This window comes from Chironomus tepperi, unplaced genomic scaffold, assembly GCF_022539635.2.
Source record: "Chironomus tepperi strain 1889 unplaced genomic scaffold, CSIRO-AGI_Ctep_v1 contig_467, whole genome shotgun sequence".
NCBI lineage: Eukaryota > Metazoa > Arthropoda > Insecta > Diptera > Chironomidae > Chironomus > Chironomus tepperi.
The window spans coordinates 1,517,742-1,545,666 of record NW_027226589.1 but is presented as its reverse complement, the minus strand read 5'-3'; the positions used below and the strand labels follow the sequence as shown (position 1 = coordinate 1,545,666).

At 30.0% G+C, this 27,925-nt stretch overlaps 8 protein-coding genes across 8 annotated transcripts; 5 read left to right on the top strand and 3 right to left on the bottom strand.

Moving 5' to 3' along the window:
• Window positions 1–512: 512 nt before the first annotated feature.
• LOC139099368 (zinc finger matrin-type protein 2) lies at window positions 513–2,464 on the bottom strand. Its single transcript, XM_070651806.1, has 2 exons — window positions 2,446–2,464; window positions 513–2,379 (listed from the first exon to the last, which is right to left on the bottom strand). Exon 2 carries the CDS (start codon window positions 2,335–2,337, stop codon window positions 1,759–1,761), a length of 579 nt encoding a protein of 192 aa, XP_070507907.1. The 5' UTR covers window positions 2,338–2,379; window positions 2,446–2,464; the 3' UTR covers window positions 513–1,758.
• Window positions 2,465–2,530: 66 nt separating this feature from the next.
• Window positions 2,531–4,097, top strand: LOC139099378 (PSME3-interacting protein-like). Its single transcript, XM_070651818.1, has 3 exons — window positions 2,531–3,159; window positions 3,283–3,542; window positions 3,605–4,097. The coding sequence occupies exons 1-3, from the start codon at window positions 3,057–3,059 to the stop codon at window positions 3,926–3,928; spliced, it is 687 nt and encodes a 228-aa protein (XP_070507919.1). The 5' UTR covers window positions 2,531–3,056; the 3' UTR covers window positions 3,929–4,097.
• A 212-nt stretch (window positions 4,098–4,309) lies between these two features.
• Window positions 4,310–5,722, top strand: LOC139099324 (WD repeat-containing protein 91). The gene is made up of 2 exons (XM_070651748.1): window positions 4,310–5,206; window positions 5,285–5,722. The coding sequence occupies exons 1-2, from the start codon at window positions 4,425–4,427 to the stop codon at window positions 5,427–5,429; spliced, it is 927 nt and encodes a 308-aa protein (XP_070507849.1). The 5' UTR covers window positions 4,310–4,424; the 3' UTR covers window positions 5,430–5,722.
• LOC139099325 (transcriptional adapter 1-like) lies at window positions 5,609–7,109 on the bottom strand. Its single transcript, XM_070651749.1, has one exon. The coding sequence runs from the start codon at window positions 6,585–6,587 to the stop codon at window positions 5,712–5,714; it is 876 nt and encodes a 291-aa protein (XP_070507850.1). The 5' UTR covers window positions 6,588–7,109; the 3' UTR covers window positions 5,609–5,711.
• A 1,166-nt stretch (window positions 7,110–8,275) lies between these two features.
• Dek (protein) lies at window positions 8,276–12,838 on the top strand. The gene is made up of 7 exons (XM_070651785.1): window positions 8,276–8,628; window positions 8,866–9,072; window positions 9,796–10,237; window positions 10,581–10,666; window positions 10,811–11,125; window positions 11,250–11,627; window positions 12,166–12,838. Exons 1-7 carry the CDS (start codon window positions 8,626–8,628, stop codon window positions 12,178–12,180), a joined length of 1,446 nt encoding a protein of 481 aa, XP_070507886.1. The 5' UTR covers window positions 8,276–8,625; the 3' UTR covers window positions 12,181–12,838.
• A 4,553-nt stretch (window positions 12,839–17,391) lies between these two features.
• On the top strand, window positions 17,392–18,072 carry LOC139099349 (peptidoglycan-recognition protein SC2-like). Its single transcript, XM_070651779.1, has one exon. It carries the CDS (start codon window positions 17,425–17,427, stop codon window positions 17,986–17,988), a length of 564 nt encoding a protein of 187 aa, XP_070507880.1. The 5' UTR covers window positions 17,392–17,424; the 3' UTR covers window positions 17,989–18,072.
• Window positions 18,073–18,719: 647 nt separating this feature from the next.
• On the top strand, window positions 18,720–19,395 carry LOC139099353 (peptidoglycan-recognition protein SC2-like). Its single transcript, XM_070651784.1, has one exon. It carries the CDS (start codon window positions 18,762–18,764, stop codon window positions 19,323–19,325), a length of 564 nt encoding a protein of 187 aa, XP_070507885.1. The 5' UTR covers window positions 18,720–18,761; the 3' UTR covers window positions 19,326–19,395.
• Window positions 19,396–19,444: 49 nt separating this feature from the next.
• LOC139099352 (peptidoglycan-recognition protein SC2-like) lies at window positions 19,445–20,581 on the bottom strand. The gene is made up of 2 exons (XM_070651783.1): window positions 20,375–20,581; window positions 19,445–20,323 (listed from the first exon to the last, which is right to left on the bottom strand). The coding sequence occupies exons 1-2, from the start codon at window positions 20,553–20,555 to the stop codon at window positions 19,941–19,943; spliced, it is 564 nt and encodes a 187-aa protein (XP_070507884.1). The 5' UTR covers window positions 20,556–20,581; the 3' UTR covers window positions 19,445–19,940.
• Between the last annotated feature and the right edge of the window lie 7,344 nt (window positions 20,582–27,925).

Here is a 27,925-nt window from a genome sequence, read left to right as displayed (position 1 = left end):
TATTTTGTGTGAATTTTATAAGTTTTGAATTTTGCCTGAATTTTACCGAAAGCATTGATTTCTATTGAAAATATTGTGGTTAAATTCTACTTAAATTCTTGTGTTTTTTCAAAAATGTGAATTTAATCATTAATTATTCTATTTCTGATCGTTTGCGTGACCTAATCAGTTCCCCCCACCCCCCTATACACGCTATGTAAATGTTGTGTTTAAAGACAGACACTATCACTAAAATTCCAATTTTGATAACTTCTTTGGCAGTGTCTGACTCTTTTCCTATAAAGGTAATGTGAATGCAAAATTATCTGATTAGTAGATTCCATTTCATTCACATCAGAAATATTTTATTTATCTTATACAACTGAATTTTAGAATATTTAGATTAATTCTATTCATAACTGTTTAGCGCATTTTTGAAACTTGTTTTCAAAAAGGTAGCTTAATAAGACACTTTGTTCGGCTGTTCGGGCGAAGAAAAACTTTTTAACTAGACATCGTAGAGAGCTCGGAATGGTTTTAAAAGATCAGTTCCATTGTTTTATTGAACGCAAAGTATTTTAAAAATCTTAAAACAATCTCTAAATATGATAATTAATGAATTTTATATTTCAGTACAAAATGTAAACAAATTTTTGCGAGAAAGCTTCGAAATTTTCAAATCCGTTAAAACATTTGAATTTCAGAAAAACGTTATTTCAAAATATTCTTAATATTTTAAATTTATTGCTTGAAATCTTTCTTTAACGAATCTTATCGATCTTATTTTTGCAAAACCGACAAAAGTGACTTAGACCTTATTGGATCTTGTTTTTGGGTCTAGAATTGTCCTAGATCTTACTCGATCTTGTTTTTAAGGTCTAGAAGTGATCTGGATCTTGTTTTTTTAGGTCTGGAATTGACCTGGATCTTACTGGATCATGAATTTTTAGTAATCAAAATTCTCTCGGATCTCAGGTATCAATTTTTTTTTCTTCATGATGTTTAATGATAGAATTTTCCATTTTCATATTTTTCCAACAATTAACAATTTTCTAATGTTTTCATGGAGCCTAACGCATTTTTTCTTTAGGGGCCGTTCACTTATTACGTTACGCAAAAAAACGAATTTCTAGACCCCTCCTCCTCCCCTTGTTACAAAATGTCGTTACAAAAAAAATTTTTGTTGAGGCTGTTACAAAATCCTAGACCCCCCTCCCCCCTAAAAAGCGAACGTAATAAGTGAACGGCCCCTTATAAGGTTTCATAGAAAATTTTACTTTTTTAAAATTTTAAAAAATTTTTAATAAAAAGTCGTCTACATTTTGTACTAAAATCAAAAATCATTAATTTTTTAAAATTTTTAAATGGTTGTCGTTTAAATAACTTTATAGAACTGAGCTAATGTAAAAAACCAGAGCTCTCAACGATGTCCAGATAATAAGTTTTTATCGTCAGCCAACAGCAATCAACGTTAGGCAACGTTAAGCTACCTTATGAAACAAGTTTCAAAAATGCGCTAAAAAGGCATATGAAATATTCTGTGTTTGTTCGAAGTTAATTTTAAATTTCATATTAATTAATAGAAATATTTTATTATATATTAAGAAATGCCAATTGTTCACCCGACAGAAGCAAGTTGTCAACCAAACATATATCAAATTCCATCTAGATATGCATCTAGTTCCAATATAAAATTGAAATGTTCATAAAAATAGAATAAACTCCAAAAACTAAAATTCAGTCTATAAAAAATTACAAACAATTTTAACACTGAGATCTTTAATTATTCTTCCTACTTCCACCAAAATTTCCAAATCCCATCATTTTCATCATATCCTCATCAAATGCACAGTCATTTGATGTGTCTGTGTCTTCCTTCTTCCTCTTCTTTTTCTCTCTTTTCAGTTCCTTTGCTTTTTCTTCCATCTCCTGAACTTCCTTAATCTTTTGATCTAAATCATATTCCTTGACTTTATCGTCTTGTCTTCTTTTGTTTTTATTAAATCTTTCTTTAACTTGCTCGAGACTCGACCGTTCAACCTTCATTGACATTCCTAAATTCCTTTGATGCTTCTTGCCATTTATATGATCCAGAAAGTTAATAGAGTCCTTCACAACACAGTCGCATACGTTACAAAAATAACCACCAGATTGACTGCTCGGCGTCGTCTTGTTAATGACCATTGACTTACCCAACTTGCTATCTAGGTCAACTTTGTAGTCGCGAACTTTGAGGAGCTCACGCGATGTCTCTGGCTGTGGCTCTTCCTTTTTAACTTTTTGAATTCTATCAAGAGCTTTTCGCTCAAATTCCTTTTTGTCCCATTTGCGGCGGTGATCGTCGGGTCGTGTTGTCATTTTTAGAGCTGTTGATTTGTTGAATTGACTTGACCTTATGTTCTGAGAATTAAAAATTTGTTTTGTTTTTATAGAAAAAAAAAATACTTTTATTTTGAGAATATTTACAATTTTATTTTTTAAGGGGCTGATGACAATTAAAGTTTTCGACTGTCGAATTGTAATTTTCATATGTTTTATGTACAAAATCTTGTGTCTTTGAGATTTATTTTGGGATACTTTTCATTAGTTTGAAGAGAAAAAATTGAAGAGTTTAAAGAGATTTAAAGGAAAAATCGGATAATTATTAGAACAAATCATAAGTGAAAAATAAACTTGTCGGCAAATTTTATTTACTTACATTCGTATATGATTTAAAAATTGGAAAATATAAAAAAGGAACAAAAAAAAATCAATATTTTGGTGCTACATTGTATCTTAATTCAAACAATTAATTGACCTGAAATATTGTTTGTATTAAAACTATTTATCCAGGTAGAATTTTCATGGTATCAAAATAAGTTACAGATACTTTACATAATTAGTTCATTGAATTATACTAATGTAAGCAGACATACTAAATCATCGAACTACATTTCATTTGCTCTATTAATCTGTAAATTTGGAAAGTGGGATACATCAAAACTAAAATATTTTTTGTATCACTAAGACATCATATCATAACCAACTTCACAAAAAGTCAAGATTCGTTTAAGTATTTATAATTAATAATATACGTCATGAGTACAATCGGAGGTTTTGAACGAGAAGTTGACATTGAAGAAAGAAGACGAAAGAGACAAGAAGATTGGGAAAAGGTCAGAACAGAAGACCAGCCTGAAGGTAAATATTATTATTAAAATTAAAGGAACGAACGAGGATTTTCTGGAAGTCTTATTCAATCACTCTTGTCAAAATAATCCATTAAGATCAATCCTAACCCATTTATGTTTTCTTAATCTACAGAAGCACCAGAAGAGCCATACGATGGTCGATCCTTATTTGATCGTCTCAAAGAACAAAAAGACAAGAAAAATTCAGAAATTGAGGAATCAAAAAAGTTCAAAAACATGATCAGAGGACTTGATGATGATGACATTGATCATTTGGATCTGGTAGACAAAAAGAGATTGGAAGAGGAAAAGCTCCAAAGACAAGAGGAAATGAAAGAGTTAAGGGAGTATCGAGAGAAAGTTGCAGCAATGCAGGAAGAAAATGAAGACAAGGTTTGTCAAACTTAAAGATTTGCGTTAAGAATTTAAGAATAATTTTAAAATGTTCTTTTTAGAAACTTCAATTAATTTCCGGTAAATCCCAAAAACTAAAAGAGCCTCTTTCAAAACCAATTTTGTCACAAAAGTCAATTCTATCAGCAGCAATCAAGCGAAAATCACAATCAAATCCACAAGAATCAGAACCGCAACTCAAAAAACAAGCCGTCAAAAATCCATCGGCACTAAAGTGTTATGCAGTCCTCCCAGGTCTTGGAAATTATGACTCAAGTGATGATTCAGATGACTCAAGTGACTTTAGTGAGGAAATTACTGATGCTAAGACAATTGACATCACTGGACGAAAGATTAAGAAGAAAAAGGATGAAGACAGTGAATGAGGATGGATGACAATTGGGAGTATGACAGAATATGATAATATTTGAGGGACAAAATTGCATATGGATTGTAATTTTTTATTGCGTATGAATTGTAATTTTTAAATAAATTTATTGGAATTGTATGTTAAGAAAAAAAATTGAAAGATAAAATTAAATAATTTAGTATGGTCAAAAATGATTTTATTAATAATGATTCTAAAAAGCACTAAAATGCGTTAGTAGGGAAATCTTAGACAGACCAATTTGAACAAATACAGAATGATTAACTTACTAACTTCGACTGGATGTCTTATATTCAGTTAAGCTTTTATTTGAATTATTTCTGACAGACAGACATGAAAAAAACAAAATAAATTATTTTCAGATCGCATTCGACAATCCAAATAGTCGACAAAAAAAGTTTTCTATTTATAAACAAAAGAATAAAATAAGATAATAACTTTTTTTATTACCTTAAAAGAAATCAAATTGAATCCAAAGAAAGCCACGATCAGCAATGGCTCACATGCAAAACATCGAAGTCCTTGTTCGTGAGTTTCTCGCCTATCGAGGATTTTTTACAACCTTAAAGTCCTTCGAATTTGAATGTAAAAATGACAGAAACAAAAGTTTTCGAGTTGATAGAATCATCGAATCTATCCAGCTGGCCATAAACTCCAGTGACTTGCATGAACTTCGTGACATTTGGAAAAATTTGGATGCATTTTTCTTTAATAAATTGGAACAAAATTTTTCAGAAGCTGTGAAGAAGCTTGAAAGTGGACTGTTTAAAGTTTATCTCGTTGTTGCCCAAAACAGCGGACGAAGCGAAAAAATTGCTGACTTTTTTGTAAAAATGGCATCAGAAATTCACTCAAATACGGACTGGCGTGATTGGTTTTACTTTCAGTACTGCAAAAGTCCAGAAGAACATCCATCATTTGCTGTTTATTTCACTAAAAATTATCATGACACTTTGTTTCTGTCACTTCACAACTTTTTGGCCACAATTTTTCAATCAATGCCACTGCCAACATTGATGAGAACTGAAAGTGAAACAGCTCAGATTAAAAAGTTGCAAGAAGAAAATGCAAAATTGAGAAACAGACTTCAGGTGTCTCAACAGCAACAACAAGCTATGTCAAGTGGAATGACTCAACATCAATCAAGGCAACAAATGTTTATGGATAAGAAGACGAGAGCTGGAAACGTTCAAAATACAAACGAAATTATTCCATTTGATATTCAGCCTCCAATTCATCTTGTTGATGACTTTTTCATCATTGCTCAGGAGTCACTGTGAGTAGATAAGATTAAACATTTAAATTGTATTGTACTTACAATATAAGACTAATTTAATTAATCAATCATTTCTAGATCGATAAGCGAGAATCAGTCAAGAGGCTTTAAATCAATTATCAGAAATATCTCATCTGGATCATCACCTGTAATGGGCAGAAAGGATAGTTCACACGATTTTGGCAAAGGAAAACGATCAGGAAGTGTTGGAAATCGTTCTTAAAAGTGATTATGACTTCTTTGAACAATTTGGAATATATTTCTAAGATCTGAAAACTCTGCTAAGCATTAACAGGTTTAAGAGTACTTAGTATCTGGAGAATCTAAACAGACACCAACAAATAACAGAATCTATCATTTGTCCTTCTGCTCTGAGCCGCCCCCTTTTTAATAAACATCAAATTTCCAATTTGTGATATTATACTCATTTAAACTTTATTTAATCTCTAAAAACCTAAATTTGTTTCAAAATAAAATCTTAATAAACATAAAAAGTTAAGTTCAATTAACAATTAATCATCATTGTTATCCGTTCAATTGCCAACATAGCAACAGAGTGACATGGAATAACATTACGATCCCTCAATGTATTGTAAATATCCAACAGTGAAATTTTCCTCCTACTCACAGCATAATCTTCATATGCGGTCACATAATTTGGCTCATCAGTCGCCCTTTTCTCAATTATTGGCGGTTCGTCATCAATTTTGATTCGATTCATTGTATTCCTGATTGTTGGATCATTTATTTCACACCCTATGTCATAATAGAATTTCTTATCAGCCGTGACTTTATAGTGCCGGCGCTGTCTAATGCAATGTGATAAAATATTTTTCAGCATAACCTGAACTGCTTGAACTAAAATTTCAACAGCTTTATCGTCAACATATTCGAGGCTGTTTTCCCAACATCCAGCGAGAAATCGACCGTTAATCAATGAATTATCGGGCAGAAATAGCTCCTGTGCTGCATATCTGACTATATTTTGCTTTTGTGGATCATCAAATGCCATTTTGACAAAATCATTTATTGGATGAAGTTGAAACACGATTTCTTCATTTTTCCTCCTTCGTTTGACACTAGGCGGTGCTGGAAGTTCCTCTGTCTTTATGACTGGGGGTGCCAATAATGCTGTCGACTGCTGTGACTGTTGTGATGTCTCTGTGACGTCAGCACTGTTCAAAATTGCCATTAGAAATGTATTGTGATAAAAAATTTGTTTATTTGTTAAAAATGATCTAATTTCGCGGTCAAATTCTGTCTTTGTGCCGTTCCTGAAGAATTTACGGAGATGTGAGAGGTACTTTTGCCAGTCATCGCCCAGGGAATTTTCAAGATTTCGTTTTGCTGTGAGGACGGCTAGTTTGTTGGATTTATCCATTTTTATTTTTTTACTCTGTTTGGATCTGAATTTCTTCCGAATTAGCTTTTTATAGTAGCAAATTGTTAAAATTGGTTGTTAATTTTCTTATTTTATAAGTCAGAGTTCAAAGTGACTGTTATGCTTTGTATTTGAAGTTTTTTTATGTTATGAAGAAACCAATTTACAATAAATGGAATCCATTTAGTTCATGAAAATATTTTTAGTCTAGTCTATTTATAACCGTTATGTTGATGAACTACCTGTTGTCATTCCAATAATATTAATAATTACAATATTATTTTTTTTAAGTCTTGAGAACTTTAAAGTCAAATACTTCTTGATCTTTTAATTATTGTGCTTATAAAAACTTTCTGGTAATTTTTATTGATATTGAACTTCTGAATTAATATAATTATATAGTAATTTCTAGATTACTCTAGTCATACAGTTCCTAGTCTTCTTGTTTATTAAATCTTAAAGTATAAATTGAATTATTCACAAATTTTAAACATTTATAAATGTTATTATTTAGAACAGCCTGATTAATTTATACGAACTTTTCTTGTCTGTGATCCTTAATCACTTAATTTAATCATAAACTTTTTATAAAATTACATTAAAGTTCTATTTATATTATTTATTTATATTTCAATTCTTATAAATAAAAACAAAAACAATTTTTATTATTTTCGTCTTGACAGAAGAAGAAGTGTCGAATGATACAATGAAAAAAGCACACAGTTAGGTTTTGAATTTTTGGAAGTCGTTGAACTTATGATTTATTTGGTTAAACTGAATTTCAAATCAAAATTTAATATCTTATGCTACCTTTCGAAAATTTCTTATCGTTTAACATTTAAAATCAGTGGTCGTCGTTGCACATTTGCAACAAATATAGAGCTCAATATGTAGTATAGATTACATCTGGCTTTACAACTTGCTCTACATTGATCTAATGTTATTCCGTACATTTTTTTTTCAATTAAGCTCTGAAAGGAGTCAAATAGCATCGGGAGACAGTTATCGACAATGTTTTATTTTAGGTGGTATTCCTATGTTGTTTGTTTCAGATTGTTTAATTTTTCAGAATATTGATTGTACTCTCTATCAAAGGTTAATGGATCCATTGGCATGTTCGGAAATTGTATTTCTTAGTTCTGTTCATGTTATTTTAGATAAAAATTTATTTTCTGTGATAAATAAACAAAAAACTGTTGGTTTCATCTTAAAGAGAAGTTCTGATGGATCAAGCTTTAATCGCTGTTCATCTAGTCTAGAGAGAATCTTGTTTATCCAGTTTCTAATTTAGGATTAAAATTTAATGTAAGGTTTGCTTATAGCAACGGTACTGCAATTAATGTTCTGTTGTACCATCCACAATGTCTAAATGGTTTTGATATATCCTCAAACACCGCAAAGTCCGTTCCAAAGTGCATACGTAAAATGCCATGTCCTAACTCGCTGCATACGTAAAGACCTGCATCTACAAAGATGCAATATTGGCTGTTAGTGTTTCTAATTTAAAAATTAGAAAAAAATTAATCATAAATAACACCCAGAATAAATTCAAATTTCTAAAACTCTGCAATTATCTAAAGTTTCCCATAAAAAAAAAACCTCAAAACAGTGTAATTCTCTTGATGCACTTTTAAAAAATCTCTCAATCTTCATCTCTTTACTCGTTATTGTTTTTCCCTTATTCTGTCATTTTTATCTGTCAAACAACTTCTACACCAACAAACAAGAGTCAACGTGTCGCATCGCATATCATTTCTCTCACGCGCACACAACCATACAAGCTCAAAAAGTTTCTGATGCTTGCAACTCAAACACAATCGTGGTATCAAAATAATCACAAATAAAAAAAACTACTTCCATTCTCAATTTTCTCGCGACAGCCATCAGCCATCAAACGATTCAAAAAGTGAGAGCGGAGCGGAATCAGAGGAAAAAAGTTTCAAATTAAAAAAAGAAAAGAAAATAATTTTGTTATTTTTCTTCGGTGTTTAAATTAAATTCAAAAGTGATTTAAAGTAGCCGATTTGAATAAAACAAGATGGTAAGTTCGATCGGGCATGAAAATTTTTTCAAAATTAATCGTAAAATTGACGCATATTTGAAACAAAATATACAAAAAAAAATTTTTGACTCTCAAAGATGCGGCAATTCTTCTTTTTATTTCCAACCTCGGATCGTTTCAAAACTTGTGTGTATTTTTTTATTTTCGGCGCCATTTTTCTCAAATTCTTGAAAAAAAAATAAAATATTAAAATCATTTTTTTTTTTTAATTTTCAGTCTACAGAAAAGGAACAAATGCCGCAGGAAAGTAAGGAAGATGAGATAGTGAAGGAATCAAATGGTGAGAAAAATGGCGACATTAAGGAAGATGTTAAAGAAGCCGAATCGAGTGGTGCCGCACAGAAGCTTAGTCTTGGTGAAATTGCTGCCGTTGATGGCGAGATTGCCAAGGCAAAAATTGAACAGCTACAATTGCTTCACAATGTAAACAATAATTGACAATTAAAAATGTGAATTTAACGAGTTGAGTTGGTTTGAAGAAAACAAATTTCCGTTAAGAAAGTAGTTAAAAAGTGATTTCTTAATATAAAATTATTTCAACATTTTGTGATCTTTTTGGCAATATTATAACAGTAGCTTAGCCAAAAAGGGGATTTTCTTACAAAGAAATTCTTTAATTTTCAAGGTTTTTCCTGAATTTAATATCTCCCCATAGTTCCTACCTCAAAAATTTTTGACTACGCTCCTGTAGTTAAATATTAAAAACTGCTCAAGAAATTTAACGGACATTTAAAATTTAAAACATTTTAAAAATAAAATTTCTAAAATTATAATTCTAAATACCTTCTACTTTTAAAATTGTAAATTCAAATTTATGGTTTTAATGTTTCTAAATTTCTGGTTTGGAATTTAAAGTTTTTATTTATTTGCAATTTTTAATCTTAAAAACCGTAAATTTTTGTTTTTGAAATTTAAACATTTCTTCATTATATAAATTTTTTATTTATTTTGTTATTAATTGTTCAAATTTAAAATTTTCTTGAATTTAATTATTTTAAATCTCAAATTTTGAAAAACTTAATTTACAAGAAAAAAATTCAAACAACTGTGAAACTCAAAACGCAAAAATTCTTCGTTACTAACGACCATCAATCTTAATTCACAAACAATATTAAAATTACAAAATTTTTAATTCAATTTCCGTAGGTAATCTATGGTAAAAATGGCAGTGGACCGCAAATAAAACGAAACATTCGAAAATTTGCCGGTTTCGAGGATGACGAACGTCAAAAAAAACTCGATTTGCTGTTGACATATGAATTACCTCAATTACAACAAACTGCCACCATTCTCGATCTTAAAGACATTAAATCTGATGAAACAAAAGAAAATTTTGCTAAGGCAATTGTCGATTTTCTAATTTTACCAACAGGCAAAACAATTGCTGAATCAAAGGATGATGGAGAACCAGAAGAAGATGTAGAATTAGATGAAAAGGATGAAGGTGGCGAGGAAGAAGAAGAAGAAGAGCCAGAAGATGATGACGATGAGGAAGTAAAACCGAAAGGATCACCGAGAAAGCGTGGTGGTCAACAGTCATCAGCAGGCCGTCCGAAGAGAGCAACGGCTGCGAGAGTCTGGACTAAGGGTGAGCTTTCAGGTGTTTAATTGATTAGGAGGAATAGTTTTCAAAATTTTTAGAATTTTGAATCCAAATTTTTGATGATTTGAAGCATACTATCAATTTCAATTCATTTATTTACAAATCCATATAATAATACCAGAGTGTGGCCGTCTCAAATTCAAGTTTTTCGACATTAGATTGTCGAAAAATTCGAACATTTCAAGCTAAATTTATATTAAATTAAAAATTTACGTTACGAAGATAAGTTAAAGTAACGGTAAAAAAAATAAAATTACTAACTCTCTTCATCTTATTTTCATCAATATATATTATGCGCTAAATTTAGAGATTTTTAATACAATTTTAGATTATGGTAGCAGTGAGGAAGAAGAAGAAGTCGTTGAAGTCCGTAAAGGACGTAAGAAGCGTGGTGAATCAGACAGTGGATCAGATGTAAGTTCAATATATTAATTTTCCATCTTGCTTATAACATGCTTAATATTAATTTCCTAACCAAATGAGCACATCTCCTTGTTATTTAATAACCACTTCCCAATCTAAATCAAACCAAATTTTATTTTCTCCTAATTAATTCAGTACAATCCAAGTGGTGGCAGTGACAACGAAAAAGTTCGTCGAAAATCTAGAGCAGCAGCACCAAAAAGAAAGTCAAATCGAGCTGCTGGACGTCCACGTCGTCGTAATTCAGACAGCGATGAAGAATCAGAAGAAGAATCTGAAGATTTTAGTGAAGAGGAAGTCGTTCAGAAGAAGAAAAAGAAGCCAGCACCACGTGCAGCTCAACGACGCGGTGCAAAGCGTGGCCGAAAACGCAAACAAGAAACAGAAAGTGAGGAAGAAGAATCAGAAGAAGAGGAAGAGGAAGAAATAGATGATAGTGACGAGAGTGAGGTAGGTCATTTACATGTTTGATTTTTTTAAATGTTGAATGAAATATGAATGAGGATGATGTGATTTTCGTGAATACTCCAAAACCATAATCATAATCTTCATTTATAAAAATTCTTTATTTTAGAAACAAAAAAAATCACGCAAACCCGCTTCAAAAGCAACACCGCAAAAGAATTCAAAAGGTCGGCCAAAGCGTTCAGCTCCACCAGTCTCAAAAAAGAAGAAAAAGGACGAAAGTGAGGATGAAGAAGATGACGTTGTAGAGTCTGAAGAAGATGATGAACCCCTTAAAAAGCCGCCAAAGAAGACCAAAGAGGCGACATCAAGTGACGGTGCAAAAGCTCCAAGCGACGACGATATTAAGACCTTGCTTAAAGACATTCTGGCTGATGCGAATCTGGAAGAAATTACGATGAAAACAGTTTGTAAGAAGGTCTATGCACATTATCCCAATCATGACCTATCTGCACGAAAGGATTTTATTAAACAGACAGTCAAATCGGTAAGTAGATGGGAGAGAGATGGAATAGTAAAGGATCAATCTGGATAATACAAAATCTGGCTAAAAAGAATAACTTACTTAATCCACTTAAAAATAACTTATCCAGTTATATTCTGAGAACTGTATTTTGTTTGAGTATAGTCTAGAGTAGGATTAGATTAAAGAAATATGTGTAGACATTAATCATCATGTTATTTTTCTCTGGATTATTGTTGTTAGATTCAATTTGCTAAATTTTTTGAAGCTTGAGCTCGAAACTGCAGATTTCAAGATTTTTTCTTCAAAAACCTTCTATTTAATAATAATACTTTTATTGCGGAATTAAAATTGTTATAATTTTACACTAAAAATTAAAATACACTAGCCTGGATACTGCTTTGATTCAAAAACATCTTGAAATTTTAATAATTTTAATGGATGAAATTTATGCTTCATTATGCGTATAAAAAAAAAAATTAAAAAAAAAAATGCCAAGTTACTTATATTTAAATCTCAGTATTAATCTCAAATTCTGATAAATTGTTATCTCTTATTTCAGTTGATCGCAGCATAATAAAGCAGCCACACGGTGCAGCAACAAGTATAAGTGTATCAGAAATCGTCGATAAAAAAAATATTTTTCTTCTATGTGTTTTCATCATCAACATTAAATTTTTTTCTGTTTATCTTTCACAAAAAACTGGAAAAATTAACCCACATCAACAAAATAGATCAGAAAAACTGAGAGAAAATGGAAAGAAATCTTTTTTTAATTGAATAAGTAATTAATTGATAAGATGGATGAATTAAAACTTTTAAGGGAATTAAGAGAAAATTGGGTGGAAAATTTGAGGAATTTTAGAAGATTTAAGGAAACTTTTGGGAGTCTACGGTTTCTAAATGTGTTTAAAATTTTATGATTTTGAATGTTCATGATCTTTTAAGCTCTAGGTCATCTCAAGTGCCATATGACCTATACAAATTCCTTAAATTCTCAATGTCTGAATTGAAATAAAAATTTTAATTTTCATTACCAAGCGTTCATTTAATATAAAAAAAAAAACAGAAAAAAATAATAATTATATATAAATTAAAATTCAAGAAATCAATAGAAGTTTATGAGTTCATATATGTAAGGTGAGATTTCAGAGGTGGACAAAAAATCTAAATTAAGTGGAATGATATATGAATAAATAAATAAGAACAAAAAATAAAAAAAAATTTAAACTTTTGTTTTTCTTTTTATTTTTGTTTAAAATTTTAAAGTAAACTTTAATCAAGAATCTTACACAAAGATAGAATTTTATTTAAAAACAAAAACAAGGTTAACAACGCCTTCAAATTATGCAAAATTTTCAGTTTTATATTCCTTAAATGTATTTATAAAATAAAATTTTGGATATTATTATTAATTTTATTTTTATATTCATTTTTTTTTTTAATTTCGTTCCCTAAAAAACTCGTTTTGTTGTAAAGAACAATTTTATGAATTGCTTTATTATGATTTTTGTACAAAAAAATTAAAAAATAAACAAATTAAATTATAAATTTACAAGCAAAACAATACTAAAATGAATTAAAAAAATGATTTAGCAAATATATGTAAAATAAAATAAAATAAAAAAAATCAAATTTACTACAAATTAAATGAACAATGTCATTTAAAAAAATCATAATAAAAAATAAAAACGAACGCAAACAGAAAAAATGAAGATTAATAAATTAAATAAATTTAAAAAAAAATAATTAACTTATAAACAGATATTTAAATAGAATGACATAAAATGGCAGAATAAAAAATTGTGGATTTTTTTCTTCAAATAAATGAGATGGAATAAATGGAAGTAATTAAATTAAAATAGACTTTCTTTGAAGTTTTATTTTAAAATGCTCGAAATTCTACATTAAAACTTTTAAAAGTCATATATATTATAAATTGCAGAACTGTAAGGAGCAATATTTCTTAAAAAGGGTAAAGTAAATAAAGTTCGAGTCCCAAAGAATTTATCTTATCATTAATCAAAATCATGGCTTTGAACTCTATTTAGTCTAGGAAGCTTTTACGATTCCCCTTGCGATTTATCTTGCTTACCAGGGGTTTGTATACATATAAATAAATATTATTTATATAATAAATAAATAAATAAATAAATAAATAAATAAATAAATAAATAAATAAATAAATAAATAAATAAATAAATAAATAAATAAATAAATAAATAAATAAATAAATAAATAAATAAATAAATAAATAAATAAATAAATAAATAAATAAATAAATAAATAAATAAATAAATAAATAAATAAATAAATAAATAAATAAATAAATAAATAAATAAATAAATAAATAAATAAATAAATAAATAAATAAATAAATAAATAAATAAATAAATAAATAAATAAATAAATAAATAAATAAATAAATAAATAAATAAATAAATAAATAAATAAATAAATAAATAAATAAATAAATAAATAAATAAATAAATAAATAAATAAATAAATAAATAAATAAATAAATAAATAAATAAATAAATAAATAAATAAATAAATAAATAAATAAATAAATAAATAAATAAATAAATAAATAAATAAATAAATAAATAAATAAATAAATAAATAAATAAATAAATAAATAAATAAATAAATAAATAAATAAATAAATAAATAAATAAATAAATAAATAAATAAATAAATAAATAAATAAATAAATAAATAAATAAATAAATAAATAAATAAATAAATAAATAAATAAATAAATAAATAAATAAATAAATAAATAAATAAATAAATAAATAAATAAATAAATAAATAAATAAATAAATAAATAAATAAATAAATAAATAAATAAATAAATAAATAAATAAATAAATAAATAAATAAATAAATAAATAAATAAATAAATAAATAAATAAATAAATAAATAAATAAATAAATAAATAAATAAATAAATAAATAAATAAATAAATAAATAAATAAATAAATAAATAAATAAATAAATAAATAAATAAATAAATAAATAAATAAATAAATAAATAAATAAATAAATAAATAAATAAATAAATAAATAAATAAATAAATAAATAAATAAATAAATAAATAAATAAATAAATAAATAAATAAATAAATAAATAAATAAATAAATAAATAAATAAATAAATAAATAAATAAATAAATAAATAAATAAATAAATAAATAAATAAATAAATAAATAAATAAATAAATAAATAAATAAATAAATAAATAAATAAATAAATAAATAAATAAATAAATAAATAAATAAATAAATAAATAAATAAATAAATAAATAAATAATCTCGAACAATAAGTGAACAGCTGTTCAAAAAATGTCACGGCTAGTTTCTTATCGTGAAATTGATTGTGAGAAATTTAAGATAATTTTAAAACCGTCCTACGCTTTTAGCCAAACACCTGTTACGATGATAAAAAGAAATTTTAAAAGTCCTTGTTTTATCATGGGACCTAAGCGCATTTTTGTCCTATGATCAGTCTTTGATTACAAATTCAATAATAAAAATAAAAAAATATAAATAAACATTAGCTTTGCAGACCTTAAGGTCCACAGCTGCGCGTTTATATGCGTTTCATGGCTATTGGGAGTTTAACGAGGGAGGATTCGCCAGATCTCTCGCTCAAACCTAGATCTACAGTTTATAGTGGAATCCGAACCACTTCTTTGATGACATTACTGCCTGTAGCCTTCAAAGGAAGGCTGAGAGCCGCGTTTCCACTACATATGATTCGAAAAAGGACATGTGAAAAATTTCCCATGCCGAGTCTCGAACCCATGATTGCTAGATCGGTGTTGCAATAATTATGTACCGAAGTACTAAACCATTCCGCAACCGAGCCACCTCGACTCCAAATTCTTTAATACAAGTTTTGAAAATCAAATTAAAAACCATTAAATGTAGAGCTAATTTCTCACATCTTAACTCTCTGCGATGCCTGATTGTTAAGATCTTGCTCCTTTTTCTGTCAGCCAGACAATTTAAATGAAATTAGAAACGATATACTTTAATTATAAAATAATTTCAACAAAATAAGAACCAGAAGTTTTCGATAAGATAAAAAAGGTACTTGTGATTGCCAGCTGAACCGAGATATTTATGAACTTATAGGGTATTTAATAGGGGTTTCAATATCGGTACGATCGATATAATAACGTTTTTATGTATTATTTGGAAAAATGTTTATACTGATTTTCGTTTTAATTATTAAAAAATTACAAAAGTCCTCGTGTTATTGATCGAGGGACTTAAGCGCATTTTTGTCCCAGCAATCAGTATTTGATTAATAAGTCAGTTCAGTAGGATCCAGGTCACTTCCAAACCCACAAAGCAAAATCCAGTAGGATCCAGATCACTTCCCGATCCAAAAAACAAGATCCAGTAGGATCCAAGTCACTTCCAGATATAAAAAGCAAGATCCAGTAAGATCCAGGTCAATTCCATATAATTTAACGGATTTTTAAAATTCAAACCACATAACGGTTATGATAAATTTAAATTTTGTTCAGTAAACACTGTTAAAAATTCGAAGAACATTGAAAAACACTGTAAAACAATGAAAAAACGTGTTTTTGTTGTATATGAAAATGAAAAATTGTTAATTATACTATTTATGCATTGATTTGAAACTTTTAAATGACCGATAACCCAATAACTCAATGGAACTGATATTTTAAAACCATTCCGAGCTCTCTACGATGTCTAGTTTTCGAGATCTCGCGTTCCAGCCGACCGACCGACCGAACGAACGAACAAAGTGCATTATTAAGCTACCTTTTTGTAAACAAGTTTCAAAAATGCGCTAAAAATGATATACACAATAATGTTTCTGAGTGGACAAAATACGTTAAAACTTGTCATCGAGTGGACATTATTATTATTAATCTTATAAAGTACCTAAGCTTTATAACATTAACTCGCTATTAATTAGTTTTTTTTAAAAACAATTTTTTAAGGTTTTTTACATGCTTATCTGATAGTTTGAAGCTGTAATGTGCGAATAACTGATGCTGACGTTGATTCGAAAAAAATTGAATAATATTTCGAATGTTTTTCAGAAAACAGTACGCCATCTTGAAAAACATCAAATCATTTAATTTTGTACAATTATTTAGTTTCGTTTTAGCATAATCTTGCTTTAAAATCTATAATTAAAGGCTAATTTAGAGTTTTTTTCATTTCATTTGAAATTTAAATTTATTTCCCAAAATAAGAACCATTCCGAAGAAATTAAAATTCCGAAAATAAGAACTCTTTCATTACAGGTTCATTCGCACATTACAGGTTTGAAAATTTATTAAAAATTTTATTAAACTGAAAATTTTCAAAAACGCAAAATTTCAACACATCAATATAGACATCTATTTTGTCTGAATTTCAAATATCGTTATAGCAGTGCTGAGATTTTTTAATACCGAAATACCGATATTGAAAATTTGGTTCGGTATTGAAAACCCTAGTATTTATTCTGAGTTGCTTATTCTGCGTTTCCTAAATTCATCTACGTTATATGAGCGAAACTATCAAATGACCCTAACGGCCAAATGCATTTGTTCACTTCCGTACTCATCATTAAAACTTAATAATTTTTTTATATGCAGCTCGGATCTAATTTAACAAGATTACATTATAAACCTCTAAACTTTATTTTTAGTCTCAAACTAAAGATAAAACTTATCAATGAACGTTATTTTTTTTTTGTTCAGACGACCCCAATTCTTTGTTCTCCTATAAAAGTTACTAAAAATTAGCCACAGCATTTAGTTTCGTTCTAAATAATACCAAAAATGAAGACTTTTATTATTCTTGCATTAGCTGCTTGTGCATATGCACAAACACCTTGTGACAATATTCGTACACGTTCACAATGGGGTTCAAGATCAACTAGCTTGACATGGATGGCTACACAACCACCATCTGGATTTGCTGTTCATCATACAGCTGGTGCTAGATGTACAACACAAGCTGCATGTGACACCCAAATGAGAAACATCCAAAACTTCCACATCAATACGAATGGATGGGCTGATGTTGGATACAACTTCTGTGTTGGAGATCCAGGCCAAATCTATGAGGGTCGAGGTTATGGACGTCAAGGTGCTCATGCTCCAGGTTTCAATGCACGTGCCCTCGGACACTGCTTCTTCGGAGATCACACTTCAACCCTTCCAACAGCTGCTGCTTTAAGTAATACACAGGCTTTCATCAATTGTGCACGTGCTCGTGGTTCATTGACATCCGGACATTGGGTATCAACACATCGTGGTGATAGACAAAGTAACACAGCATGTCCCGGTAATGCTCTTCACAACAACGTCGCAACATGGCCACGATTCATTGCTCAACCTTAAGCGCATTTTTTAATGACCAAAAGTTAGCAAAAATAAATTTCTTTAAAAAAAAGTAATACTTTTTTTCTTTATTTTTAATCATGTTTCTTTGAAACACAAATTTACAGATATAGCCGTTAATCTAAAATCTCAAATATTTGTGAATGAATATGATTTATCAAATGTAAGACTTAAAATCAAGTACACTTCTGAATCTTATCGAACAGCAAATTTTGATAAAAATGTTGTTCAAAGAATTAAAGAATTGCTGATGAGGAGGATCCACTCCAATAATTGTTTTTAATCTTCTATATTTGACATTATATGTTACCTACATGATTGAAAATGTAAAGGAATAACCTGACTTCTCTTTAGTGAAGGATGATTTTTTTTAAAAGGTTTTCTGATGAAAATAAAAAAAAAAAAAATTAATCATGAATCAAAATTTTGCCAAAATGTGTAAGTTCAAGTTAAATCATGATAGCTCTTCAATACTAACAAGCACTCTTTAAAAAACGTAATATATTTGATCAACGCCAATTTAATAATCTACAAAATTTTATCTATCCACCATAACTGCAGTCCGTTGTCAAAAGATTTAAAATAATAGACTTGTCATTATCATGCCTCAAATGAAGATAAATGGATTAAAACCTGAGAAATTTATTTCAGCGAACAAAATTTTCTCTTATCAGATAATTTAATATATTTTTGCAACCAGCACTACTTTAAAAATCGTATAAAAATCGCAAATTGCTCAATGCAATTTAACAGTTGGCTGAATAAGTTAGGAAATGAAAACTTTTATCATATTAGCATTAGTAGCTTGTGCTTACGCACAAACACCCTGTGATAATGTTCGTACACGCTCACAATGGGGTTCAAGATCAACTAGCTTGACATGGATGGCTACACAACCACCATCGGGATTTGCTGTCCATCATACAGCTGGTGCTAGATGTACAACACAAGCTGCATGCGATACACAAATGAGAAATATTCAAAACTTCCACATTAACACTAATGGATGGGCTGATGTTGGATATAATTTCTGTGTTGGAGATCCAGGTCAAATCTATGAAGGTCGCGGCTATGGACGTCAAGGTGCTCATGCTCCTGGTTTCAATGCACGTGCCCTCGGACACTGCTTCTTCGGAGATCACAGCTCAGTGAACCCAACAGCTGCTGCTTTAAGTAATACACAAGCATTCATCAATTGTGCACGTGATCGTGGTTTCTTGACATCCGGACATTGGGTATCAACACATCGTGGTGACAGACAAAGTAATACAGCATGCCCTGGTCAGGCACTTCAGAATCAAGTTGCTACATGGCCTCGATTCATTGCCCAACCTTAAATAATAAACTTTGAATGATTTATGTAATTGTGAGCAATAAAATAAAGTCTGATAATATCGTAAAAAAATATTTATTAACTAGTTAATAAATATAATTTTAATTTTTTTCAAATCTTAGAAATAAATAATAGAGGCACTGCGATTTTAAATCTGTTGCACCACACCCTTTAGACCTACAGTTTATAGTGGGATCCGAACCACTTGCAAGCACTGCACATTGCAAAGACACGAGTACGTCATAAGACCTAGTTACAATACGTGTGCGCAAGATTTCGTAATGAAAGTCATCCAAATACTAGTATATCCTTGTATACCTAGCAGTGGAAACACATTATGTGCCAAAGACCTCACAACTCCACCCAACGGTGAAATGGAAAAAGAGCTTCGAAAATTAGCATGGCCTGGGATTGAACCCAGAACCTTTGGCACGTAAGGCCAATGCTCTACCATTTAGGCTACTGATGCCATTTCACCGCTTCTTAGAATGTACAGACGTTAATTTAAATGTTGAACATAATTGACGTCATCGTATCTTATCGCAATCTTTTAATTCTATTTTAAGTATGTTTTATTCTTTTGTATGACATTAAAGCAAATCACAATATACACAACCGCTTAAGGTTGAGCAATGAATCGTGGCCATGTTGCGACTTGATTTTGAAGTGCTTGACCAGGACATGCTGTATTACTTTGTCTGTCACCACGATGTGTTGATACCCAATGTCCGGATGTCAGGAAACCACGATCACGTGCACAATTGATGAAAGCTTGTGTATTACTTAAAGCTGCAGCTGTTGGGAGGGTTGAAGTGTGATCTCCGAAGAAGCAGTGTCCGAGGGCACGTGCATTGAAACCTGGAGCGTGAGCACCTTGACGTCCATAACCGCGACCTTCATAGATTTGACCTGGATCTCCAATACAGAAGTTATATCCGATATCAGCCCATCCATTCGTATTGATGTGGAAGTTTTGGATGTTTCTCATTTCAACATCGCATGCTAGATATAGAAAATTTTCAAAACTGGCTATTTCTTGAGAATCATACTTACCAGCCTGTGTTGCACATCGAGACATAAACGTGTGATGAACAGCGAACCCCGACGGTGGTTGAGTTGGCATCCATGTTAATGAAGTGGATCTTGAACCCCACATCGAGCGTGTTCGGATATTGTCGCAGGGAGTTTGTGCGTAGACGTAAGCGATAAGCAAGAGAATGATGATCGTCTTCATCTTTTGAATGAAATTTGGAGAATTACTGCTTTTTCCAGGTGGTATTTATTGGTTTAAAAATCAATTTTTTGGGAAAAAAAATAATGCTCTCTGATAAAGAATTCTTTTGATAAGAATTGAGATAATTTGTAGGCAGTTACTAACAATATTGCAAAATTTGCTCCTTAATATACACACAAAAATAGTTAAATTAAACCCCAGCCTGAAATTTCCAGGAAATATTAAATTACATATCATTAATATAATAATGCTTAAAACACTCTTATTAACATAGGCATTTAACATCAAAAAGTTTTTCGAAAGGTACCAAAAAGAATATTCATAAGACTTTGATCCTCTAATCAACCAGAGTAATTTTATTATATTATTGGAGACCTGGAACACAACGACTGCAGATGAAAAGGTGCTTGGTGTCTTCAAAAGACGTGATTTGAGAACGATTTATGGGTTCAAAACGGGCAGATCATGTCAATAGAAGACCAGATGATGCCTCAAATTAACAACTGGTTACTTTCTGGATGGAGTGAGATCTCGAGGTAGACCATAGAGCTCGTGAAATTACTGTGTGAGTAACGTGCATCTCGAGCGCTTTTACCAAAGAAAATAAGTAAGTATTTAGTTATAATCGAGTGATCTCACAATTCATACAATTCTCAAATAAATTTTCGCAATCTTATCTCAAATTTGACTTTATCAAAATGGATTTAATCAAATTGTTCTTAAAAATTTACTCTTTAATTTAACAATTCATTATTTTGCAAGGTTGCTGGAAGTTTTGGAAGAAAATAAAACGCGGTTTTAGAACTTTGTAACTTTTCGAAAATAAGTTTAAATTTTGTATTACATAGAAAAACTGAATAAAAAATTTAAAAACCAATTGAATTTCAAAAGTGCGGTATTTCAGAAATCCTATTCTTTCATTATTAAATCTTTAAAACTGACGTCTAAGATCACGCATTGGGGGACTTGTAGACAATATCTTATCATATTAGCTAGATATTTTATCAAGCACTTAACGAAAATCCACTTTTAATACTTTTTAATTGAATTTAGTCGATTAAAGAAACTGATTGACAGTATTCGTACATCAATATTTATTGATTGATTTTGATGTAGGTCATGGTAAATCAACAGGAAATCTTAATAATATATAATTTCTGATAACTAAATATCATTAAGAAGTCTTATTTACTTACTTGCATTCATACTTACGTACTTACTTACTTATTTACTTACTGTGTCCATCAAGTAGAACGGTGACCTAAAGAGATTAGTGAAACACTATATATGGGTTTTTTGTGCTAATTTGTGAAAACAAGTAAACAACTTTTAACAATTTTGTGAAGGTTCCTGAACCTAGATTTGAGCATTTAAAAATGCCATTTTGCTATAACTTTTCAGGTACTTCCAAAATATATTTTTCATTTAAAATAAAAGCACAAATTATCAAATAGTTTATTGACCAAGTTTCATAAATTATTATTAAGATTTATGGTGTTGAGAATTAAAAATATGAAAAAATTGCTTTAATTTTGCAAATAAACCTTTTTCAAAAAATCTTTTTGGCTTGTCTTACTAAGTAATGATTGCACATAAATCAGACAAAGTTACAAAAAAATTTGTTAGTTCCTGTTGAAGTTAGAGCTCAAAATCTAATTTTTTTGACTTTTTCTTGCTGGGGAAAATGGTTTATACAAAGAATAAGGACCATCCCACTTAAAACAGCTTCTTTAGTGTTTTGCTTTCGAAGCGTATGACTTATCCAGCCATACTTTTTTACTTGAAAGCTTCCCGATTAGATGTCAATCCATATGCTTTAATACTTTCGACTTATAGCTCAATATTATAAAAGTGTTTAAAAACAACCAGTAAAAAGGCTTATCACACAAAGAATCACTCTATTAAATCAAAAATTTAATTTCTTATTTTTTACTCAAAATCTAGGCTTGTAACAAAAATAAAAATTTTTTTGAAGAAAAACTTTAAAATTTCAATGAAATTTTGTATTGAAATTTGTAATTTTGTACTTCATGAAAAATTACATTAATTCCCAAATCACCCACAGACAAAATTTTGTGGTTGATTTGAAACACACGTGATTTCAGAAACACCACGTACAAATATATGAGATCACACGTGTGATTTTATCCACCACTTGGAAATAAATGTGGTGTTTATGAAATTCACTACATTCCAGAACCACCACATACATTTACAAGTGGTGTTTCTGGAAACCCGTGATTTTCATTTTCGGTGGTTATGGGAAAATTTGCAAATTTAGGTTACAAATTTCTTTAAAATCCCCTAACTATGTAGAATAATTAAGGAGTTAAATAAATTAAACATTTAAAACATCGAAACATAACGGATTTCATAAAAATTGTAACTGCACTCAATCACATCTTTTAAAGAAATTTGAACCTAGAATCTTTTAAAGAAATTTGGAAACTAGAATTTTTAAAGGAATTTCTAGCAGTGTAACCGCGAAAATAAAAGGTTAAAGTTAAAATAATGTAAAAGTCAAAAAATAGTGTAAAATAGTGCAAATAAGTGGACAAAAACAGTAAAGAACATTGTATAAGACATGCATACAGTGAAATAAATTAACAAAAAGGACAGAACAATGTAAAATTATAAAAATCTTAAAACACATGGACATTTTAGTGTAAAAGGACAATACAAAGTGAATAAATAACATTAAAGTAGTGTTAAAGTGATTAAAAGTAACAATCAAAGTGATTAAAAGCGGTTCCAGACCAATAAGTGGAAATTAGACTTCAAATGAGGAGATCCAGCTCATTCATCGAAGATCCAGTGAAGGTTAAAAAGATCCAGCTGACCAGCAGGTGGACTTTTAACAATATTTAAGGAGCAATCAAGTGCCAGCACATTCATTTCAGTGCATCAACGTAATCAAATAAGCTGATTACATTATTATGGAGCAGACGCAGTGGGAATTCAGCGGTAACAGGAATATTCATAATTTTCTGTTATTTTTATTTAATTCTAGCGTCATTGTAATTGAGTGAGAGTAAGCAAAGTTCTCTCTATCATTGTAACCTCGTGCAAGTCGAGTTACAACATCAGAGCAACTAACTGGAAGTATGATGCTTCAACATCCAGTGAGTTTATCAACATCAGAAGTCTTTGTTAGTCAAGTAGCAAAGCCATTAAAATCGTCGTAGCCATAGACTCAATCGTCTCAGTCGATCGACTCAGTCGTCTTATCAATGGACGAATAGTCAAGTCGTTTCATGAATGGACGCATCATCAAGTCGTCTTATCAATCGGCACAACAGCAAGTCGTCTTATTAAAGGACGCAACATCATGTCGTATAATCAATGGACGGAATCAACAAGTCGTCAATGCATTGGCGCATTACTTTGGAGCATCAAGTCATCTTAACAAGCAAGATGCAACTTTGTAGCATCAAGTCGTCTTGACAAGCAAGACGCAACTGTATTCATCAAGTTGTCTTGACAAGCAAGCAACATCTAATTAATTTATTATTGTATCGTTTATTTATATAAAGGCACTACTGGACCATAAGGCTCACAGCAATCGATTCATGAGGTACATGGAACAAGTTGTGACACATTTAATGTCGTTAAACAAGAAACGACTTTTACCGCTTGACAAGAGGCACCATTATAAGTTGAACTGTCGAACAAAGTCGTCAATATTAAGACGCATTTAATTAAAGGAAGTTGATGAGTTGCTTGCAAGAAGCACTCATAGCATATGAAGTTATTGAACATTGTGTCATTTGCATAAATTACACAAGCTAATTGGAAGTCGTTTAAAAAAAACGCATTTAACAATTCAAGTTATGATCAAGTCAAACAATCAATTGACATCAACTAAACCAATTGGCTAATGGTACATCGATCTACTTTCCTGCGCCCCCCGAAAATGTCGTTGACGGAACGACAGGTTTTTATTTAAATAGCCCACTTCTAAATTAAAGTTAACTAATTAATATAGCTAATAAAAGCTAATAATTTCTATACTAAATCTAACATTTAATGCAATAGATAATTGATAAAAACCAGGGTGTGGCCGTCACAAATTCGAATTCTTCGACATTTGAATGTCGAAGAAATTCGAACTATTCGAACTCAACTTATTTTAAAATAAAAATTTACGTTACAAAGAAAAGTATCGGTCAAAAAAAATTTGAATTTTATCGAAAAAAATATTTTTTTTGAAAAAAATTAACAGTTATTTTTGAGAAAGCCACACTTTGATAAAAACTGGTTAAAATTAATGATTTACTAAATAATGTACAATGTGGTATTTACATATCATTTGTAACGGTCACACTCGTTTCAAATAGGTTTCGTTCACATTAGAGAAGACACCTGAACATTCAGGCGTAGTAACTATTTCTCTTTCATTTAAGTTTAAGTCATGAACGAGTGTAGCACGTTACAAATTTATTTAAAATCCGTAACTATGTAGAATAATTAAGGAGTTAAATAAATTAAACATTTAAAACATCGAAACATAACGGATTACATAAAAATTGTAACTGCACTCAATCACACATATCCATAACTTTATGTTTTTTTTTGCTTAAAAACTCAAAAATAATTCATGTTTATAAAAAAAGTTCAATAATTTTAGAAATCCGGTTTTTCTCTAAGTGCTAAACTCAGTATTAAAGTTTCTAACTTAATTTAACTGATTCTTCAAATTTTAAGACTAAACATAGTTGAGATGAAACTTTTCGCCAAACAAAGAAATGTCTCATTTTTTTTCCAAAATTATCCCGATATCTTACAATTTTTTTTTTGTCATTGTGTCGAATCTCTCATGTTGACTATTCAATGGTACTATTCATTCAACTCAGTCTACTCAATCTCTATGCTATAAAATAATTCCCCTTAAAACCCTTACAACTTCGTTCTCCTTAGTTGCATTTTTATCTCCTCAAAAGATCAAAAATATAATTTTCCCCTTATTTAGTCGAAAAAAAGAAATTTTAGGGGAAAATCTTCGAAATCTGGTGATTCTGACGACGACGTCACTCAATTCTGAGTGAAATTTGAGAATGAATCATTTCAATTCTTAAGTATATTTACTACTTAAAATAGTTTTGGTGTTCTTTATTCGATAATGACACAATTTGACAATGTTAATTATCAATTTGAGTTGTTAATTATGATCAATGTCGTAATTTAAAAAAAAAAATTACAAAAGGTCTCGAGATATTGAACGAGGGACTTAAGCGCATTTTTGTCCCAGCGATCAGTAATTGATTAATAAGTCACTTCTAGATCTACAAAACGAGATCCAGTAAGATCCAGGTCACTTCCAGACCTAAAAACCAATATCTAGTAAGATTCTGATCATTTTTAGACCTAAAAACCAAGATCCAGGTCACTTAAAGACCTCAAACACAAAATCCAGTAAGATCCAGCCCACTTTCAAACCTAAAACACAAGATCAAGTAAGATCCAGGTCACTTCCAGATCTTAAAAACAAGATCCATATAAAACTTCCACAAATTTAAGAACTTCATCATTTAACGGATTTTCATAATTCAAACCTCATAACGGTCAAAAAAATTCAAACATTGTTCAGTAATCACTGTTAAAACATCGAAAACATTGAAGAACACTGTAAAACAATGAAAAAACGTGTGGTTTTTTTTGTTGTATATGAAAATGAAAAATTGTTAATTATACTATTTTTGCGTCGATTTGAAACTTTTAAATGCCCGGGGCGCCAATAAATTTATGGAACTGATCTTTTAGAACCATTCCGAGCTCTCTACGATGTCTAGATAAAAAGTTTTTAATGGCAGCCGAACGAACGACCGAACATTGAGTCTTATTAAGCTACCTTTTTGAAATAAATTTCATGCAATCAAAACATAAAATTATTATGTTTTTAGCGCATTTTTGAAACTTGTTTCCAAAAAGGTAGCTTAATAATGCACTTTGTTCGTTCATTCGTTCGTTCGGGCTAGGTGCTTATCTCAGCAATTAGACATTGTAGAGAGCTCAGGTTTGTTTTATTAGCTCCGTGTTATTGTTTTATTGCGGGCAAATGCATTTAAAAGTTTCAAATCATAGCATAAATACTATAATTAACAATTTTTCATTTCGATAAACAACAACAACAAAAACAATAACACGTTTTTTCATTGTTTTACAGTGTTTTTCAATGTTCTTCGATGTTTTTAATTCGGTGTTTACAAAACAAAGTTTGAATTTATCATAACCGTTATGTGGTTTGAATTATGAAAATCCGTTAAATGATGAAATTCTTAAATTAGTGGAAGTTTTATATGGATCTTGTTTTTAAGATCTGGAAGTGACCTGGATCTTACTTGATCTTGGTTTTTAGGTCTGGAAGTGACCTGGATCTTACAGAATCTTGCTTTTTAGGTCTAGAAGTGACCTGGATCTTACTGGATCTTGGTTTTTAGGTCTGAAAGTGAACTGGATCCTACTGGATCTTGTGTTTTAGTTCTGGAAGTGACCTCGATCTTACTGGATCAGAAAGTAAACTGGATCCTACTGGATCCTACCTGGGTCTAGGGAGTGACCAGAATCATACTGGATCTTGTTTTTGAGGTCTGGAAATGACTAATTAATCAATTACTGATTGTTGGGACAAAAATGCGCTTAAGTCCCTCGATCAATAACACGAGGACTTTTTTAATTTTTATTATAAATTCGCATAAAATAAAGCTTAACGCTTAAAGCAGTTAAGTGCCTTTCTGGTCAAATAGGTAAGGCGCTTGGCTCAAATTTGGTATGGTAACTCGAAGGTCGTCGGTTCGAATCCAGCCATTTCCAAATTTGTTCTTTTTCGGAAGTTTAGATACTTCGACTGCTTAATGTACGAGATCAAGCCTAATTTGAAATTCTGGGCAACGTTGGATTAAGGAACGGGTCATAAACTTGAAGTGTAGCGAGAGACAAAGGGCCAAGAGCTACAAGATTGCCTAATGATTGGAATATGGATAGAACGAGCCTGAAAAGTATCACGTAATATGCTAAATAGCCGCCGAAACGAGAGCCTAAATTTATTCGAAACCTTGACTTGAAAATTGTTAACTTGATCCTACATATCAATGTGTTTAAAAAAATAGCCCACTTCAATAAATTAAAGTTAACTAATTAATCATTAATAAAAGAATCTATAAAATAACATTTAATGCAATAGATAATTGATAAAAACCAGGGTGTTTGCCGTCTACAAATTAATTCTTCGACATTTGAATAAATTTCGAACTATTCATCGAACATTTTTTAAATTTTGTCCGATAAAATTCAAACATTTATAGTTACAAAGAAAAGTTCATCGGTCATAAAAAAATTGAATTTTATCGAAAAAAATATTTTTTTTCGAAATT

Bases quoted from the DNA above. Each gene is read 5' to 3' on its own strand.
- LOC139099368 (XM_070651806.1), bottom strand. From the start codon at position 2,337: ATGACAACACGACCCGACGATCACCGCCGCAAATGGGACAAAAAGGAA.
- LOC139099378 (XM_070651818.1), top strand. From the start codon at position 3,057: ATGAGTACAATCGGAGGTTTTGAACGAGAAGTTGACATTGAAGAAAGA. The intron at 3,160-3,282 runs GTAAATATTATT...CTTAATCTACAG, and splicing joins AACAGAAGACCAGCCTGAAG to AAGCACCAGAAGAGCCATAC. The intron at 3,543-3,604 runs GTTTGTCAAACT...TGTTCTTTTTAG, and splicing joins AGGAAGAAAATGAAGACAAG to AAACTTCAATTAATTTCCGG.
- LOC139099324 (XM_070651748.1), top strand. From the start codon at position 4,425: ATGGCTCACATGCAAAACATCGAAGTCCTTGTTCGTGAGTTTCTCGCC. The intron at 5,207-5,284 runs GTGAGTAGATAA...AATCATTTCTAG, and splicing joins ATCATTGCTCAGGAGTCACT to ATCGATAAGCGAGAATCAGT.
- LOC139099325 (XM_070651749.1), bottom strand. From the start codon at position 6,587: ATGGATAAATCCAACAAACTAGCCGTCCTCACAGCAAAACGAAATCTT.
- Dek (XM_070651785.1), top strand. The intron at 10,238-10,580 runs GTGAGCTTTCAG...ATACAATTTTAG, and splicing joins TGCGAGAGTCTGGACTAAGG to ATTATGGTAGCAGTGAGGAA. The intron at 10,667-10,810 runs GTAAGTTCAATA...TAATTAATTCAG, and splicing joins AATCAGACAGTGGATCAGAT to TACAATCCAAGTGGTGGCAG.
- LOC139099349 (XM_070651779.1), top strand. From the start codon at position 17,425: ATGAAGACTTTTATTATTCTTGCATTAGCTGCTTGTGCATATGCACAA.
- LOC139099353 (XM_070651784.1), top strand. From the start codon at position 18,762: ATGAAAACTTTTATCATATTAGCATTAGTAGCTTGTGCTTACGCACAA.
- LOC139099352 (XM_070651783.1), bottom strand. From the start codon at position 20,555: ATGAAGACGATCATCATTCTCTTGCTTATCGCTTACGTCTACGCACAA. The intron at 20,324-20,374 runs GTAAGTATGATT...TTCTATATCTAG, and splicing joins TCGATGTGCAACACAGGCTG to CATGCGATGTTGAAATGAGA.